This window comes from Panthera leo, chromosome A1 (assembly GCF_018350215.1).
Source record: "Panthera leo isolate Ple1 chromosome A1, P.leo_Ple1_pat1.1, whole genome shotgun sequence".
In the NCBI taxonomy this organism is placed as follows: domain Eukaryota; kingdom Metazoa; phylum Chordata; class Mammalia; order Carnivora; family Felidae; genus Panthera; species Panthera leo.
Genome location: NC_056679.1, coordinates 202973177 through 202991163, shown reverse-complemented (window position 1 = coordinate 202991163; position 17987 = coordinate 202973177). Strand labels below are relative to the sequence as shown.

The 17987-nt window shown below is 38.7% G+C and overlaps 1 protein-coding gene and 1 long non-coding RNA gene across 2 annotated transcripts in view; one reads left to right on the top strand and one right to left on the bottom strand.

Annotated features, from left to right (window-relative positions):
• The window catches only part of LOC122226701, a 79119-nt gene extending 68692 nt beyond the window's left edge, over window positions 1-10427 (bottom strand). Inside the window, exon 1 of the long non-coding RNA XR_006205728.1 lies at window positions 10371-10427. This is a non-coding gene — a long non-coding RNA (uncharacterized LOC122226701). The remainder of the gene's footprint in view (window positions 1-10370) is intronic.
• MRPS30 (mitochondrial ribosomal protein S30) lies at window positions 10400-17465 on the top strand. Its single transcript, XM_042950266.1, has 5 exons — window positions 10400-11073; window positions 12657-12802; window positions 13539-13644; window positions 14913-15089; window positions 17089-17465. Exons 1-5 carry the CDS (start codon window positions 10488-10490, stop codon window positions 17376-17378), a joined length of 1305 nt encoding a protein of 434 aa, XP_042806200.1. The 5' UTR covers window positions 10400-10487; the 3' UTR covers window positions 17379-17465.
• Window positions 17466-17987: the final 522 nt, after the last annotated feature.

The window sequence follows — 17987 nt, the reverse complement described above, 5'->3', positions numbered from 1 at the left end:
CCATTAGGCCTGCACTTAAACCAAAAGTGAGCTTGTTCCGGGGTAACTGTTAACTTGTTCTGATTCCACACTGGCTTCTTTCAGGTTATTCTCTGTTTTGACTCCACTTCTTCTGATAGCTTCTTCCAAATTCTAGCCCTTGAATTTTATAGTTTATTCTCTCCAATTTGAACTTGGGTGAGCAGACAATTAAACTTTGACATGGAAGGTCAATACACTCTAACCCAGAATTCTACTTTGGGTTAGAAATTTACTATATGATCAGATATGTTTAGCAAGTAATTGGCCATCTGGTGGAATAATATCTGATGCATCTATTGAGATTCTGGTAATATCTTACTTTTTTTCTTAACTTCTTCTAAGTTAAATTTTGTTCTGATTTGTAAAAGAAAGAAAGAATAAAGATAAATTAGAAATTACAGGGAAGAAAAATGCCAATAATTTCATCACCTGCTTTCAACCTTCGTCAACATTTTAATTGCACTTCTTTCCTGGGTTTTTCTACATGTCTTTGTGTGCATATAGGTCTTATTAGATCATGCAGTTTATGCAGGTTTTCTTGTAAATCTTGGTTTTAAAATTTGTCTTTATTTCAAAAGCATTTTATTATTATTTTTTTTAATTTCTTAATGTTTATTTATTTCTTTTTGAGAGGGAGGGAGAGCACAAGCGGAAGAGGGGCAAAGAGAGAGGGAGAACAGAATCTGAAGCAGGCTCCAGGCTCTGAGCTGTCAGCACAGAGCCCTACACAGGGCTCAAACTCATAAACTCACAAATCATGGGATCATGACCTGAGCCAAAGGCGGCATTAACCGACTGAGCCACCCAGGTGCCCCAGCATTTTATTGTTTTATAAATTTTATTTTATTGGTTTCATAGTATTTTTTAATTTAAATGTACGACACCTTATCTAAACAATCCCTTGTTATTAGATAATTGTGTGTAAGTATGCTATTTGCTATTACAAATATTTGCCGTTACAAATGTTTACTATTTACGATCACAAATTTCCTATGACAAATAACAAACATTATATTGCAAAGTGCCAAGCAAGTTATTCTTTATGTCTTTCCCTCTTCCCCTCTTTCGCTTTTACCCTGAGACCATTTTGTCTACCTCAGATGTCACTGCAAGGTAAACAGTGATTGAATTCCTGTAACCTGAAGTAAAGACCATCTTTTCAGGGCTGTTTTCCTTCTCATGCATGACTATATAAAACAGAGCCTAGAGGAAGGAGAGGAAGAGGCAAAGTGGAGACACAAATGCAAGAAAGACAGTCGACAGGGCAGAGGGCGCACTAATTGGAAAGGGGAGGGAAAAGTGTTCTTGGTGGAGGACCAGGAAGCTGGGTGGAAGGATGCACAGACAAGCAGTCCTAGACGGAGGACTGATCCCATATGTGGTTCAGTGGTTCTGGGATCTTCAAACATCCCTGATAAGACAGCAGGGACTTAGATCGCGTAGGGGGTGGTGACAGTGATGGTATGGTGCAGTGAGAGGTCAACCTCTGGCCCCGACTTGGGCAAAGCTCAACTTTTTCCTGGGAGTGGGCAGCACTCAAATTATACTGAGTCACTCTCTTTGAATTATGAGTAATTTCCTCAGGGTTAGTAGTAATGGGCATTTTAGGAGGCTCAACTGTATCACCAAAGTACTCTCCCAAAAGGCGGTAACAATTTATTTTCCCACTGTGAATACCATACTTTGATGACTGCTTATAATAAGTTGTTTAAGATTATTTTAACTACTTGAGTTATTTTAGGAAAAATTAATTTTTAGACCCACTTATATTGATGTGAATTTGAAAAAAAAATGTAATGAATAATGAGAGGAAAATCATGGTCTTTCCCCTGTGTCATATTGCAGACAAGTTTCCATAAAACTGGGATGATGACTTCACTTGTAAAAGACACTTGATGTATCAAATGCAGCCATATGTTCCAAATATAACAGATTACTGCCATGTGCCTAAGGAACACTGTGTTGTGTAAGTTGAAAGAACATTTGAAATATACGTTTGCATTTCAGAAACTATATTGCAGACATGTTCATATTTCAATGACAAAGAAATAGGAAAATATGTAGCCTCATGCTTAGGGTATAATCAGTTTGGTGAGATACTAAACAATATTAAAATCTAGCCCTGTATGTAAGAAAAAAAGTATATTTAATTTCATTGGTACCCTCCTAAAAAGTTCTTGGTGGGGAGCGAGGACCAGAAACAACCGGCAAACAGAGAAAAGGATGAAGGGAAACTCACTGTTTAACATTTAAGAAAGCATCATATGCATGCTTGTCGAGGCTCACTTCTTGACTCTGAGTAGACTGTGACTATATCAGTGCTTCTCCTGATCCTGCCTTTTTAAAAAAATGTTCATAGTTTGTTCATCATGGACTTTTTGGTATTGATTTTGATTTTTAAAGATGTTTCATTAAATTATTATTTATGTTGATTACTGAGTTTTTTGCACCCCTTAAGGTTTGCACTGGAGGTGACTGAGACACCTTATTACTGGCTCCACATGTTTGTCCCACTTAACTCTTTTCTCCCCTTTCAGTCCTGTCTCTGCTGAGGAGCACAGCATATTCACGTGACCACCAAAAGAATCAGAAGTTCCTGCTATATTCTCCCAACCAGACCTCCATCTTTCTTACCTCGCTGCCACCAAATAAGTCGTAAATACATTTATTCCTAGATTTCTTCTCCTAGCTGGTTGTAGGGAAGATAATAGATAACCTATATGGCACAGGAATATTGAAAAGTAATTATATTATTATTCTTTGGGTATATGTATGTGTTTAAAAAGAATATACCTAAAGATAAGATCTCTTCTTAGTTGCCTACTGTGGAAATCTATATTCTCCTGGTGCTAGGGAGATAGCTGTGACAAAGACAAGATTCTGGCTCTCATGGAATTTACATTATGGGAGATAATACCTATATGGAGGTATTATTAAGAATAGTGACATTTCATATACTTTGGCAAATATGGTAAGAATGTGAGAAGATGTGCATTTATGACCAGGATGGGAACATAATGGTAGGTAATATGTCTAAATATAAAAATGCGGGGCGCCTGGGTGGCTCAGTCGCTTGAGCGTCCGACTTCAGCTCAGGACATGATCTTGTGGTCTGTGAGTTCAAGCCCCGCGTCGGGCTCTGTGCTGACAGCTCAGAGCCTGGAGCCTGCTTCAGATTCTGTGTCTCCCTCTCTCTCTGCCCCTCCCCCGCTCATGCTCTGTCTCTCTCTCTCTCTCTCTCTCTCTGTCAAAAATAAATAAACTTAAATTTTTTTTTTAAAAAATGCATATTATTTGTGTCCCAGAAACTCCACTCTTCAGAGTCTAGCCCACAAAAATAAAAGCATCAGTACTTAAAAATATTTATTACCTTACTGCTTATAATGTAAAAAAGGAAAGAAAGAAATTTAAAAAATTGAATTAACCTGAATGTTCTTCCAAGAGATTGCCTAAATAAATTATGGTAAATGCATAGCATGGCTATAATGCAGCTACGGAAAAAAGTGAGTTATACTTTTATCTATTGCCCTAGAGGACTGTTCGTGGTATGTATGAGATTAATTCTCTTTGTATTTAAAATAAATCCTCCTCAAACAGAAAAATTCATATGTTTTCTCTCTATATAAGCATCAATATAAAATATTTATAGTTTTATGAGCTTTGTGGGAGGCAGTGATCAGGTCTGCTGCTCTGAAGCCAAGAGTAAAAGAAAACAGATTGCAGATAAACATATCTATAGCATAGCAATAAACCTGTGTTTATTGTTCATTTTTTCCCCCTCACATAACAAAAAGGCTGGAGGCATGCGTCTGGACTAGTGTATGACTTAAAGATGATATAAATGTCCCAGGAGCACCTATTTTTCTGCTTCTTATCCACTCTTAGGATGGGGCTTTTGTCCTGATGGTTTATGTCTTCCTGCGTCTTCATTTCAGGAAGAGGAAAAAAAAAAAAGAGTTGGGGTGGGGGGGGCAAAGAGCCTCTCCTTGTGAAGCTTGCCTTTATGTTCTGGAAAGATTGCTTTCCCCAGGGACTTTCTTAGTAAGGCAAAAGATGAGGAAATGGGTGATTTGATTAATGAAATGTTTTTATTCTTATAAAATGACCATACATTCCAGTGGGTGACCAATGCTTGTATTAGAATGTAATAAAACTCAAAACTTATAATGAGAATATTTGAGTCCTTAATTATATATGAAAAATGCTTTCAAAAAAGAGGGCATAACTGAGAATAAACTGAAGGTAGCATCTGTTGGGATGAGCACTGGGTGTTGTATGGAAACCAATTTGACAATACATTTCATATGAAAAAAAAGAGGGTATCTCTCTGTCTCTCTCTCTCTCTCCCTCACCCCATCTCTCTCTCAATTTCTCTCTATATGTACACATACATAACATTATACATATAATATATACTTTAATATATACACTGTAGCATATATAATAGATATGTATATATAATATACACACATGTATACACGATAATATATAATATGGCATATATGCATATATGTATATATAATAATATTATATATCTATATATGTGTATATATAATTATTGCTGTCTTATTTTCAGGTAAAGCTCCAAAACATGAGGTACCAGCTAGTTCCACTTTAGGTAAATTGCCAGTCTACCCATGCAGGAATTGCAAAGAAGTTTATAGAACATAATTTTGTGTTTTTAACCCCTTCCCCCATCCCAAAAGACAGGAGAGACTGAGAGGGTACACCGAGAATCTGTCTCCCCAACGTCGTCATTGAGAGGGCAGAAAAGGTGATGCCCTTACCTTCAACTTAGCTAGAAAATGACCTTCTAATGGGACCCTTTGGAGGAGCTTAGTACTGGTCTTCTAGAGTTTGGGAGGATAGTGGACTGGTGCCTGATTCACAACTTGGCAGCCTAGTGAGTTGGGTGAGAAGCTGCTGTGGGGAAACAGAGGAAGCCTGTGGCAAGCCTGCCCTCCTCCTACAGCAAGCAGACAGCCTAGGCCGACTGGGAAAAGGGCGGAGAGAAGACAGAACTTTAAATAAAGTTGACAGCATTTTTTTTTTCTGTTTCTTATTGCACTGAACTGAGCATGTAATTATAGGACTAAGATATTTTTGTGCCTAGAAGCAACTGGAGGACTTATCTAAGATCAATTAGAAAAATAATAGAACTTGCCCTAAATTTTTTCCAAGATGCAGGAAAGAAATAGCTTTTCAGAGCAGGCTTGAATAGGCAGTCAGTAACAAGAATAAACAGCATCTCACACGACTTCTGAGTATGTGTATATGTACATAGATATTCTTATGCAGGAATGTCATTCTTTAGAAGAATGTACAGGAGGCTGTTGACAGTAATTGCCTCTGGAGAAGGAAAAGGAGGGACTGGGAATGAGGAAGGAACAGAGAATTTTACTGCACATTCTTTGGACTCTGCATTGGTTAGCTTGGCCATGTATCATTTAAGAAAAATTAATTTTAAGGGGGACACTAAACCCCTCCAGTGGCTCTGATTTGCCTTTGTAAAACATTGATTATAAATTATGTAAACATGCTGAAAAGTAGCAAGTTCTGATCAAGAGAATACCAATAAAAGAAGCTAACCAAGAAGTTGGAGAATCCTGAATTAGCAGTTTCTTGTAAGTCTGAAATGCTGTCTACTTGTTAATCAAACTTATCTTGAGGAGTGAAAATCACAGACGTGTTCTCACGTGTAGTTATTTTTGTAGTTGAAATTTTCAATTATGAAAATGGCCAACATATATACTTTGTCAAAACAAGAGTTACACCCCTATTTACATGTGTACTGCTTAACTACCCCCAATGCCACCAGCACCACCACCAAGAATGATAAATACAAACTTATACTTTTCAAGTTCTTAAGAGGGTACTTTGCAAGTTATTTTTTTCTAATAATTTTATGTTTAAGTTTTGATCCACTTTAATTTTTCCAAGAGATGTAAGAGGTCAAATGTTGTTTTCTTTTTCTTACTTTGTTTTGGTTTTGACCTGTTGATGTCTAGTTCAACACCATTTGCTGAAAAGGCTATCTTTCTTCCATTGATGATGATCTTGAGAGCCTTAAAGTCAAGTAGCCTGATCCTCCCACTTTATTCTTCTTTTTCAAAATTGTTTTAGCTATTCTTTGTTCTGAGCAAGAGTTCCATGATTTTGTAAATAAACCAGAAGAAAAATAATATTCCCTTTGGAGCACGACTGTGAGATTACAGGAGATGACACATATGAAATATCTAATATGGTACCTGGCATAAGATGTAGATACTTAGCTTCCTTCCTGTGGATTCTAAACCAACCATCAAAAATACTTCACACCCGCGCGCACACACACACACACACACACACACACACACACCCTCCCCTAGTAATACTTTATATTTTCAGTTTTATGTAAATGTGTTATATATGCAACCAGGTAAGAAATATATGTGAAGGAAACAGCTCAAAAGTACCAGCTGTCACTCCCATCCATATGTGCACATAGAAAACATCCTGTTGCCATTTCCTTCCCACATCCTCAGTTGCAGACCTAAGAAGCTCGGCTAAGGATTACAATCAACTAGGCAGCTTTTGTCTCACCCAAACATCAGCAGAACTGTTCTGATGCCCAACCACGACAGGGGGGAGAAACTGTGATTATAAATATCACCCAACTCATCAGAACCTGTTTCTGAGTAAGATACTGGCTGTCACTGACAAAATGGCAACATCCCATTCCATGTTAGCCCACTGGCCTCCACGGTATTCTTCCCACTTTCTAGGTATACTGCGGCTTTTGTCCTTTCTCAGATTTGTCCTCTGGATGTCCACGTGGCTCTGTCCTTCTGGGGGGGGGGGGCGGGCAGGGAAGAGGAGCTTCTCTGCCCTGTCTATTGAAATCACTCCGCTCAACCCTATACTATTTGGTCTCCTTCCCTGCTGTATTTTTCCTACTACCTCCTATCACCATCTAACATAGACACGTATATTTGATTCTTTGGTTAGATGATTTTATCTACTAGCATGTGAGCTCCATGAAAGCCATTATTTCACTGCCATAACCTGTGTGCCTAGAACACATATATGCTGGCATATAATAAGTCACTTGATAAACATTTATTGAATGAATCAAGTAGAGAGGGCTCAAAAATCCTTGGTGAATGTCATAGCTTTTGACTACAATATTTAAATTGAAGACCAGTGGCAACCTTACTACAAAAGATATTAATATCCATTTTCTTCCAGGAGAATGTCAATTAAATTTTGTTAGTGTTTATTTATTTTTGAGAGAGAGAGAGAGACAGAGTGCAAGTGGGGGAGGGCAGAGAGAGAGAGGAAGACATAGAATCTGAAGCAGGCTCCAGGCTCTGAGCTGTCAGCACAGAGTCTGACATCGGGACCGAACCCACAAACCATGAGATCATGACCTGAGCTGAAATTGGACGCCCAAATGACTGAGCCACCCAAGCGCCCCAGAAGAGTCTCAATTATATAAACACATATAAATAAATTCATGTTTCACAAATTCTCCTATTTCCTTCCCCAAATCAACTCACTCTCCAACATCCACCCCAGAAAAATATGAGAGACTAAAGGAAAAATGCATCTCTTGTCCATAGACCTTCTCTTATCTGACTGGGCGACTTTCTCATACCTACATTTCGGTTCAGAATCTGTAACCACTCACCTTCTTTACTGCTATTGTTGCTTCTAGCCAGAATCAAAAATATGCCAAATTGTCTTCTAATGGTTTCACTGCTTCCAAATTTGACCCTCCACAATCTTTATTTCCCAATCAGCCATAGTGTTCTAGACTGAGTTGTGGCCTTCTAAAATTCATATGTTTAGGCTGTAACCCCCAATGTGACTGTATTTGGAGGTAGAGCCTTTAGGGAAGTAATGAAGGTTAAACGAGGTCATACAATTAGGACACTAATCTGACAGGCTTCTCTCCTTATGATAAAGGACACCAGCAAGCTTAGTCTCTCTCTGCCATGTGAGGACACTGCAAAGCAGCTGTCCTCAGGCCAGAAGAGAGCTCTCACCAGAGCCCAATCATACTGTTACCCTGATCTCAGACTTGCAGCCTTTAGAACTAGGAGAAAATACATTTTTGTTGTTAAATCACACAAGCTACCTAATACATGGAGTAATTCTTTTAAAACCTAAGACACACGAGGACCCCCCTCTGAGTAGAAATTTCCAATGGCTTCCCACTCCTCCCCGACTATGAAGAGTCTTAATAATCCTAGCAATTGCCTCTGGGAACCTATAAATTCTGGTTCCATTTCTAATACCATTTCCTTCTACTCTCCACATGTGTCATTTCCTTCAGTCTCACTGGCCGCCTTCCTGGTTCTTGAACCCACCAGGTATGTTTCTATCTCAGCGTCCTGCTGGAATCCTCTTTCCCTAGATATTAGCATGAATCACTCCTTCACTTCCTTCAGGCTTTCACTCCAGTGTTTTCTTTTCCATGAGCATTACTCTTGACTACATACTTTAAATTGCAAACCCTCTCCCTGCAGACTGCATTGATGAGCCTTACTTCCCCTGCTCTTTTTTCCATAACGTTTACTTCCTTTTAACAAATCATATCATTTACTCATTTTTTATATTGTATTGTGTGTTTCCTTCTGTTAGAGTACAAGCTTTTGTCTGTTTGGTTCACTGAGTATCCCAAGCACTTTGTACACTGCCTACCACATAAAATGCATTAAATAATTATTCATTAAATACAACTGACAGACAGGCAGATAACCTGGATTTTAGTCCCGATACTGCCCCTACCATGCTGTATGACTTGCCCTTTATATCTCTTTCTTTGTGTGTAATATAAGAACTTTGGATCATACTGGAAAGAAAGCCTACTTCTTTCCAAATGGTCCTGACTGGATTCTTTCTCACTAGTATGCTCTTTTGTTTATACTTATGTGGTCCTGCCCCAGCCTTCAGTAAGCATGCTCTTTCCTTTCCCAGAGCCTCCCTCCTTGGTTCATAATGTTGACAATCAGCAAATATGGGATAATTAAAATTATTTTGATTCACAAACCAAAAAAGTACAAAAGCAATTTCTGAAAATACTGTTCTTACAGTGTTAATTGGTCTCTAGTTCTGTTTTCTAATCCTAAAATCTATGTTGGAATAGTACAAAACTACCTACAACTGTTGAGCTAGGATTTCTATGATATATTCTCTAAAAATATATTTATGATTTCTTCACACAAAAAAGGGTCACTTTGGGTAATAATGAACATGTTGCTTTTACCTTTTAAATACTGAAAAAAGTTTAAAGATCTTAACTCTCTTATGTCCTCCTTTTGGTATATTAATGTCAAGATATTTGAGAATTCTGCTAGCAACTTCTCACAGAAGATATTATTGTAATGAATTTAAAGTATATGTTTCTAAATGTCAGTTTAATAGACCTGCAACTTCATAGTTAAGTTGTACCATCACTTCTTATGCAAAGGTATATATACATAAGTCACAACTTCCTTTTAGCAACAAAATGTTTGGTTTTCAGTACCCTCAAGAATTATTGCAATAAATGCAAACAAACATGATTCCAGTTCCTAGTTGTAATGGAGAGTGAGTCCATAAACTAGATTGCCTGAAATAAGCTAAACTTTTTAGTGATTTAGGTGACATTTTCAGCTGGTATTTAGTGATGACCTATGACGCACAGGTATTGATTGCTGAGGATTAAAAAAATAAAAGTTCCTTTCTTCAAGGAGCTCACAGATTAGTAGGAATCAACTCATGTTGAAATAATGAGTTTTAACACAAAGCAAAATTTGAACATAACTCCTTAGTGTTTTATTATTTCCTTCCTTTTTTTTTTTGTTTCCAGTTAAAGCCAAGTAAAAGTATATTCCCCGTTTTGAAAAATCAGGGGAATTAAAACAAGCCAATTATCTACATATCAATTAGCATACAGAGACATGGAATTATTTTCTCAAAGGTTAGTAATAGTCATTTATAAGTGCTGCTTGCATCGTTTAAAAAATAACGTATTATCAATAAAACATTTTAGAACAATATTTTTAACAAATTTCAACCCTAAGAACTAAAACAGCACAGAGGTGGATGTGCCACACACAATGCAGACTAGTAAATGTAACTAAGGGCTAGAGGTTACGGTGCAGAACGTTCCTAAATGGTTTCCTGCAGGAGGTTTGTGCCGTGGTGGGAAGAGCAACCTAGGTGGCGGCAATTCCTTCTTAAAAGTCTCGCTCTTCCCAGCCAGGCCGGTGGAAAACCTACGGGCACACAAGTTCTGCCTTCGGTCTACAAACACTGCTGGACACTGGAAACTAAGTTGGAGGAGTGATATGATTGGCTAAGAAATGAATGACGCAACGTACCTCAGGCCCTCTGAGAATCGGCCTCCTTCTCAAATCCCGCTTTCCATTGGTCCTTACGGCAAAGAGGGCAGGGACATTTGCTGAAATTAACCTCTGGGTCGCAAACCCCGAGCAAAGATGGCGGCGGCCAGGTGTTGCAGGCTAGCCCTCCGCGGGTCGCGGCTGTCATTGCACACTGCGGCCGAGGCCGCTGTCGCGGCTCCAGAAGTGACCGGCGCAGTTGTCGCGGCAACCCCCGTCGCTCGCTACCCGCCGATTGTGGCCTCTCTGACTGCCAAAAGCAAGGCGGCACGGCAGCGGCGAGTGGAGCGGTGGCAGGCGACGGTGCACGCGGCCGAGTCGGTGGACGAGAAGCTGCGAATCCTCACCAAGATGCAGTTCATGAAGTACGTGGTTTATCCGCAGACCTTCGCCCTGAACGCTGACCGCTGGTATCAGGGCTTCACCAAGACAGTGTTCCTGTCGGGACTCCCGCCGCCGCCCGCCGAGCCCGCCGAGCCATCGCCCACCCTGGACCTGGAGGCCCTGCGCGCCGCCGCGTGTGACTGCCTCCTGCAGGAGCATTTCTACCTACGGCGCAAGCGGCGCGCGCCCCTCTACCAGGACCGCGAGGCCATCGCCTCGCCCTTCCTGGATCAGCTGGTGGCGGCCCTCGTGGGCCTGCTCAGCGCACACAACCCTGCTCTGGCCACCGCCGCCCTCGGTGAGCCTTGGGGCCGCCACCTCGGGCGAGGGTGGTGGGGGCTGTTCATGTCTTTCTCTCTGCGTTGTCATTTTTTTTTTCCTAGTCCTTTCGCGCCTTGCTGGGCGCCACCAGGTTTAATAGCACTGAACTAGCAGTCTGGAGACTGGGTGGGTTCTCGGGCCGGTGCTGCCACCTACTAGCTGCACAACCTTGCACGCCTCCAGTCCTTGGCTCTGCTTTGTGAAGATCCAGCCAAACGGAAGAGCAGTGTTGGTTAGGAAAAGGGGCTCTTAGAGGGGGGACAGACCTGGAGTTGGCTTTTGGCTCTTCCACCAAAACGTCCCGTGACTTTATGTCAATTCACTTCCTCATAGAATTGTGAACATTAAAGGTGATAGGGTGATAGGGATTAAAATACCAGACATTTACTAAGTACTTACTGTGTACCAGGCCCGGTTCCTAATTGTATATGTGCCAACCAATTTAATCCTCACAATAACCGTTTATGGCAGGTAGCATTGTTTTATAAATGGGAGAAAAACAGCCTGAGGTACAAAAAGGTAAAATGAACCTCGTCGAGAGCCTCTAGCTGGTAGATTGGAGTTCAGGATTCAAACCTAGCCATTTTGGGCTCCCAGGAAACAGTCAGCAACTTTTATGAACTGCTTAGTGCAGACTTGAAAAATAATTAATGGATAGTCTTAAAAGTCAGTGTTTCTTACGTCCTCTTTATTTTATATCTACCGCCTAGTAGGTGTCTTAATAAATACCTGTTGGATTAATGTTATTATTGTAAGTGTAGATGTGTGTTCAGCTGAGTTTTGTAGCGTGCGTGCTACTTTACTTCGCTCGCAGTTGGGAAAGAAGTGGTCTTGAGCGAAGCCTCACCGATTTTGACTCCTGATTGTTGGCCTAGGGAAACTTGCTTGACTTTGTCAAGACCCAAATTCCTCTTCTATAAAATGGAGGTGATGACAACCATACATACCTTTGAGAGTTACTGTGAAGATGGAATTAGTAATTTTTTAAATTTAATTTTTATATAAATTTTTTTTTTTAACATTGACTTATTTTTGAGAGAGAGGCAGAGCGTGAGTGGGGGAAGAGCCTAGAGAGAGGGCGACACAATCCCAAGCCAGCTCCAGGCTCTGAGCTGTCAGCAAAGAGCCCCATACGGGGCTGGAACCATGAGCTGAGCTGTGAAATCATGACCTGAAGCGAAGTCCGATGCTTAACCGACTGAGCCACCCAGGCGACCCTTGATTCTTAAGACAGCTCTGACTACTAAAAAAACTTACTTTTTTTCATGAGTGGTATTCCTGTTGGTCTTACTTTCGTTGTTTATTCTTAACTGAGAAACCTCTTTCATTACAGTGTTTAGTGTGTGATGCATCGCACAAGTAGACAATAAGTGTTTGAGCATAAGTCCTGATCATTGAAGTTAAATCATCCTATAAGCCAGACTCTATCTTACATTAGAGTAATTTTTGATATATTTTTCATTTACACAATTATTCTTGAGTTCTGTATTGCTGGTATTTTAATAATAACCAAATTTATCTAAATGACGAGATAAGAAAATTTTGAATATCTCTTGATAGATTGTAAACGCCCAGTTCACTTTTACTGGTTGCGTGATGAAGAAATTATTCCTAGTGGTCATCGGAAAGGTCGAGTTGATGCTCTGCGATACCAAATAAATGATAAACCACACAACCAGATTCGAATGTCCAAACAACTCCCAGAGGTAAGGATTTGTTGCATTATATATCTACTGACATCTGGTGAGGAAATGTTGTAGGCAGCCTAGGTAATGGGCTTAGTAGGATAAAAAGTTTTGGATGGGTCCCTTTTGAGTTTTTTGCAAGTACATCTCATCTGAAATTCTTTTTTAGCTTTTTAACCTGTTATGGAATGTCTAGTCCTTAAAGGTCAAATAATCATAAGATTAAGGCATCAGTTTTCAAGACCATACTTTTTCTTGCTATAAAAACAGAAACAATTGAAAATAGTTTATGATTGTAATTTATAATAGATTACACTGCCTGATCATCAATCAAGGCATTTTTATAATTATAACCTGGTCATTTTATATATTACAGCTCTTTTGGAGAAAATAAGTATATTTTGAATGTTGTCTTTGCGTCTGTATCAGAAGTTGGCACATTTTTTTGGTAAAGGTCCAGACAGTAAATATTTTAGGCTTTGGGGGCCATAAGTCTGTGTTGCAACTATTCATCTTAGTTCTTATACTGTAAAAGCAGCTATGGACCATATGTTAATGAATGTGTGTGACTATGTTGCAGTAAAACTTTGTCAAGTAGGTGGCTGGCTGGATTTGGCCCACTTGGTGGTGTTACCAAATCATTTTGTAAAAAAAAAAAAAAAAAATCTCATTTTAAGAGTTTTAAATCTATTAGGAATGTGAGTAAAATGTGTACATACTAGTGTTTCTGTGAACTCACTTATGACTTTCCTTTAAGTTTGTGCCGCTGGATTATTCTGTACCTGTCGAAATCCCTGTGATGAATTGTAAGCCAGACAAACTTCCATTATTCAAACGACAATATGAAAATACCATATTTATTGGTAAGTTTCCCTCCTTTTTTTAAATTTTTCTTTTTTTAATGTTTATTTATTTTTGAGAGAGACAGAGACGGAATGAGAGTGGGTTGGGGCAGAGAGAGAGGGAAACACAGAATCTGAAGCAGGCTCCAGGCTCTGAGCTGTCAGCACAGAGCCTGACACGGGGCTTGAACTCACCAGCTGTGAGATCGTGACCTGAGCCAAAGCCGGACACTCAGCCAACTGAGCCACCCAGGCGCCCTGATAAGTTTCCCTTTGGAAATATTGTGCCATCAGTGTGTCCAAAGGATCCCATGCAAATTTACATAATTCTTGACGACCAAGAGGTTTCAGATAGTTTACAAGCAGTATAATCCGTAATCTCAGGTTGTTGCAATATGCATGAAAATTGAGAAGAAAATATTCTTTCAGCTCACCATTTAAAATTTTACTTGTTTCTACTTAATTAGCAGTACTTTAAAAAATAGCTACATGTATTAGGCTTTGTTGATTTATTGTGTAAAAAAAGTAATTTGTATTTTTTCAAAAGTAAACCGGTATAGAATCAGACTTGAGGCAGTGATTGTTTTTTTTTCTTCTTTTTTTTTTTTTTATAAAAGCCTTCTGTTAGTACCACACACTGTGATAACCATTAAGAATATAAAAGTTAATAAGTCCTGATACCTGTCCTTGTGCAGCTTGTACTTTTGCTGTCTTTTTGTCTATTAATTCCTAGTCGATTTGATCGTTTTAAGAAACCAGCTTTATACTAGTCTTCCAGACCTGCTCCCTCTGGGTCATTATGGTCTTAGAGTGAATTATGGGAACTGTTGGTTGAAAAGACTACTACTAAACTCAAGAATATCAGCATTTTATGAAATATTGGCTATTCTTTTCCCTATTTGAAATAAATAATAAACGTTCCCAATTGTGTATTTTGAATAGTGATCACATGATGTGTAGAGGAGAAGGGTGGGTTTGAAGCAAAGACTAACGACGTGTTGCGCATGTTCACATGTACATTTCATCTGAAATGTTTTTATTTTGGGGCGCCTGGGTGGCTCAGTCGGTTAAACATCTGACTTCAGCTCAGGTCATGATCTCGCAGTTCTTGAGTTCAAGCCCCGCGTCGGGCTCTGCGTTGACAGCTCGGAGCCTGGAGCCTGCTTCTGATTCTGTGTCTCCCTCTCTCTCTGCTCTTCCCCCTCTCATGCTCTCTCCCTTCTTCAAAAATAAATAAACATTAAAAAAAAATTAAAAAAATAATGAAATGTTTTTATTTTGCTCTTCAGGCTCAAAGACAGCAGATCCATACTGTTATGGTCATACCCAGTTTCATCTGTTACCTGACAAATTAAAAAGGGAAAGGCTTTTGAAACAAAACTGTGCTGATCAGATAGAAGTTGTTTTTAGAGCCAATGCTATCGCAAGCCTTTTTGCTTGGACTGGAGCACAAGCTATGTATCAAGGTAAAACTAATTTTATGCCATTGCCGTTCTTGGAAGATTTCTGTGACATTTTAAGAATTTACCGGTTTAAATTGTTTTCTTTGGGTTAAGATGTAGGTTGAATCTTATCACGTTGAGAACTTTGGTTGCGGTTTTGCAGTTTCAACAAAATACAGTTGTTTTAAAATTCATAATTAAATATTTAACATTTGCAGTTGACAAGTGGCATTTAGATAGTTATTTTGATCTTTCACTTTGACCAGTTTTGTATGAATGAATTTTATTCTTATGTTCTCAAGCATGTGAATAACTATAACCAACCAAGTCAACTTTGTAGATGATAGCAGCTTTCTGAAGCCGGAAAAGGAAAGTGCTTTGGTGGATTAAATTTCAGATTAAATTACGACTCTCCTATGTAATATCTTTGAGGGCTATATCCAGGATGTGGTGGATTAAGAGGTTGTTTATTCATTCAGTAAATAGTGAATGCATGGTTTTTATGAACCAAGCACCGTTGGCCTTGGAGATAACAGTGTTGAATTGAGGTGGGCAGATCTTGCTGTCCAGGAGCCTATAGTGAGAAGAGTAAAGGATAATAAACGTGTAATACTTTTAGCTAGTGGTAATACTATGGAGGAAAAGTACTACATAAGGGATAGAATGATTTATGGGGTGCAGATGGGATATGGAACAGAATCTGTTTAAATGGAGTAATTCAGGAGAGGTCTCCAAAAAATGACATTTGAACAAAGACCTGACTGTTGAGGAGCTACCTAAGCATAAACTTGGGGGAAAGACACTTTCAGGCAAAAGGAATACGACTAAAAGTCTCTGAGGTAGGAACAGAGTTGAAGTATTTAAAGAACAATGAAGAAAGGGAGGGGGAGGATGATGGAGGAAGAGATAGAGGAAGCCAGCAACCATATCACTTAGGACTTTGAGAGCCCAATGTGAAGCATGGGCTTTATTACAAAACCCGAAGTGATAAACTGTAATATGTAACCAACCAGATTAATCCTATATGAGTTCCCAGGAGGAATTTTAATACTGATTCAATTATTTCCAAGCTCACTTTTTTCCATATCTAGATAGATAGATAGATAGATAGATAGATAGATAGATATGTAAATATGTATAATTTATTGTAATTTTTTACTCACACTTGTTGACTTAAATGGAGAGAATGAGAATAGGATTGGACAGAAGCAGAAACAGGAATCTTTCTCAAAGATAGATTAGAGTGGCACTGTTTATGCATTAAAGATAAAGTGCTTCTTTTTTCCTGTAATTAATTACAAAACTAACAATATTATTCATTGGCTATCTTCATTAAGGCTGATAGAAGCTATGTATGAAGAAATAATACTACTGCTTGGCCCTGGCACTAAGTACTAAAACCAGTCAGTCTAGAACAAGAAGCAGCCAGCAAATTTGAGTAGTAAAGGCTTCAAAGGCCTCCTGGAACCTTATGACACAAGATACACAAGACAAAATGACGGCACCTCATAAAACCAAATTTGAAATATGTAAGGGAAGATATAGAATTTGTCTAAGGACATGACTGAAGTCCTTAGAATGTCTGAAGGTATGTTTTTTAGGTTTGGTTGAAGTAAAGGGCTGTAATGGTTACTGGATGGCAGGTGCTGCTGGTGCTGGGAACATGGGAACGTATTTGAAGTCAGTAATGATGCACGTGGTTAGTACCAGATACAGGGGACATCGGCATAGATCGAGCTTGCTGCTTATTTTAGGTGAAGTGAGTTAAGGTTGAAAGCTGTTGAAGGCCCAAGTTGAGAATGTGTCCTGAGTTTGGAGATGTTAGAAGGGAGGAAATAATTTTTGATGCAGAAATAGAATATAGGATTAGAATGGAGAAGATGAGGAAGACTTCAAGATCTTCAGGAATTTGGTAGATAAAATATCTAGGTTTCAGGTGGTATTTTTGATCCCTCTAATGTGTATATTTGGTTTTGGTAAAATATATTCTATGTGTAAAATTCAGTGTAACTTTTTTCTATAGGATTCTGGAGTGAAGCAGATGTTACTCGACCTTTTGTCTCTCAGGGAGTGATCACAGATGGAAAATACTTTTCCTTTTTCTGCTACCAGTTAAATACTTTGGCACTGACCACACAAGCTGATCAAAATAACCCTCGTAAAAATATATGTTGGGGAACACAAAGTAAGCCTCTTTATGAAACCATCGAAGATAATAATGTGAAAGGTTTTAATGATGATGTCCTACTTCAGATAGTTCACTTTCTACTGAACAGACCAAAAGAAGATAAATCACAGCTGTTGGAAAACTAAGAAGAAATCATTGATTCAGGACTTTGGGAATACTTAAATTTCACTGGAGGAAAAATAAAAAGAATTTGAATGACGAGACCTGTAACTGTCAAGTGCATTATTTTGAGACAAATATTTCATATGTTAACCTGTGATTAGACCTCTCATTCTGCTCAGAGTACACACTGAAAGATTTCATCTGAAATATAGTATGTTGATTTTAAGGTGATTTTATTCATATATGACTAACTGATGAGACTGAGCTGTCTTCAATATGTGGTATTAATTACATGTTATTTTGAAAGTATTTTAAGGGCAGTAACTCAAAAGCTTGAGTATGTAGATGTGTTATAGTTTTCTTTTTTGTTTTTATTTTTTTCATTAATAACATGATAGTTTCAGAGTCCTACTCAAACTGAACAGTATTTTGCAAGGTAGGAAACTGAGGCCCAGGGGAGTTAAGTGAATTTTCCACAATTTCACAGATGGTTAATAATATAGCTGATGAAATATGTGGAATTTAGGTTCTTAGCACTAAGAAGTAATGTTAATATATTTCTGTTCATGTAATTTGCTCCATCCCAAAGATTATGTTTCAAAATCAGTTGTCAGTTGATAAAATTGTTAACC

Excerpts from the sequence above, each read along its gene's own strand:
- MRPS30 (XM_042950266.1), top strand. The coding sequence starts at position 10,488 with ATGGCGGCGGCCAGGTGTTGCAGGCTAGCCCTCCGCGGGTCGCGGCTG. Across the intron at positions 11,074-12,656 it reads TCTGGCCACCGCCGCCCTCG|ATTGTAAACGCCCAGTTCAC; the intron begins GTGAGCCTTGGG and ends ATCTCTTGATAG. Across the intron at positions 13,645-14,912 it reads TGAAAATACCATATTTATTG|GCTCAAAGACAGCAGATCCA; the intron begins GTAAGTTTCCCT and ends TTTGCTCTTCAG.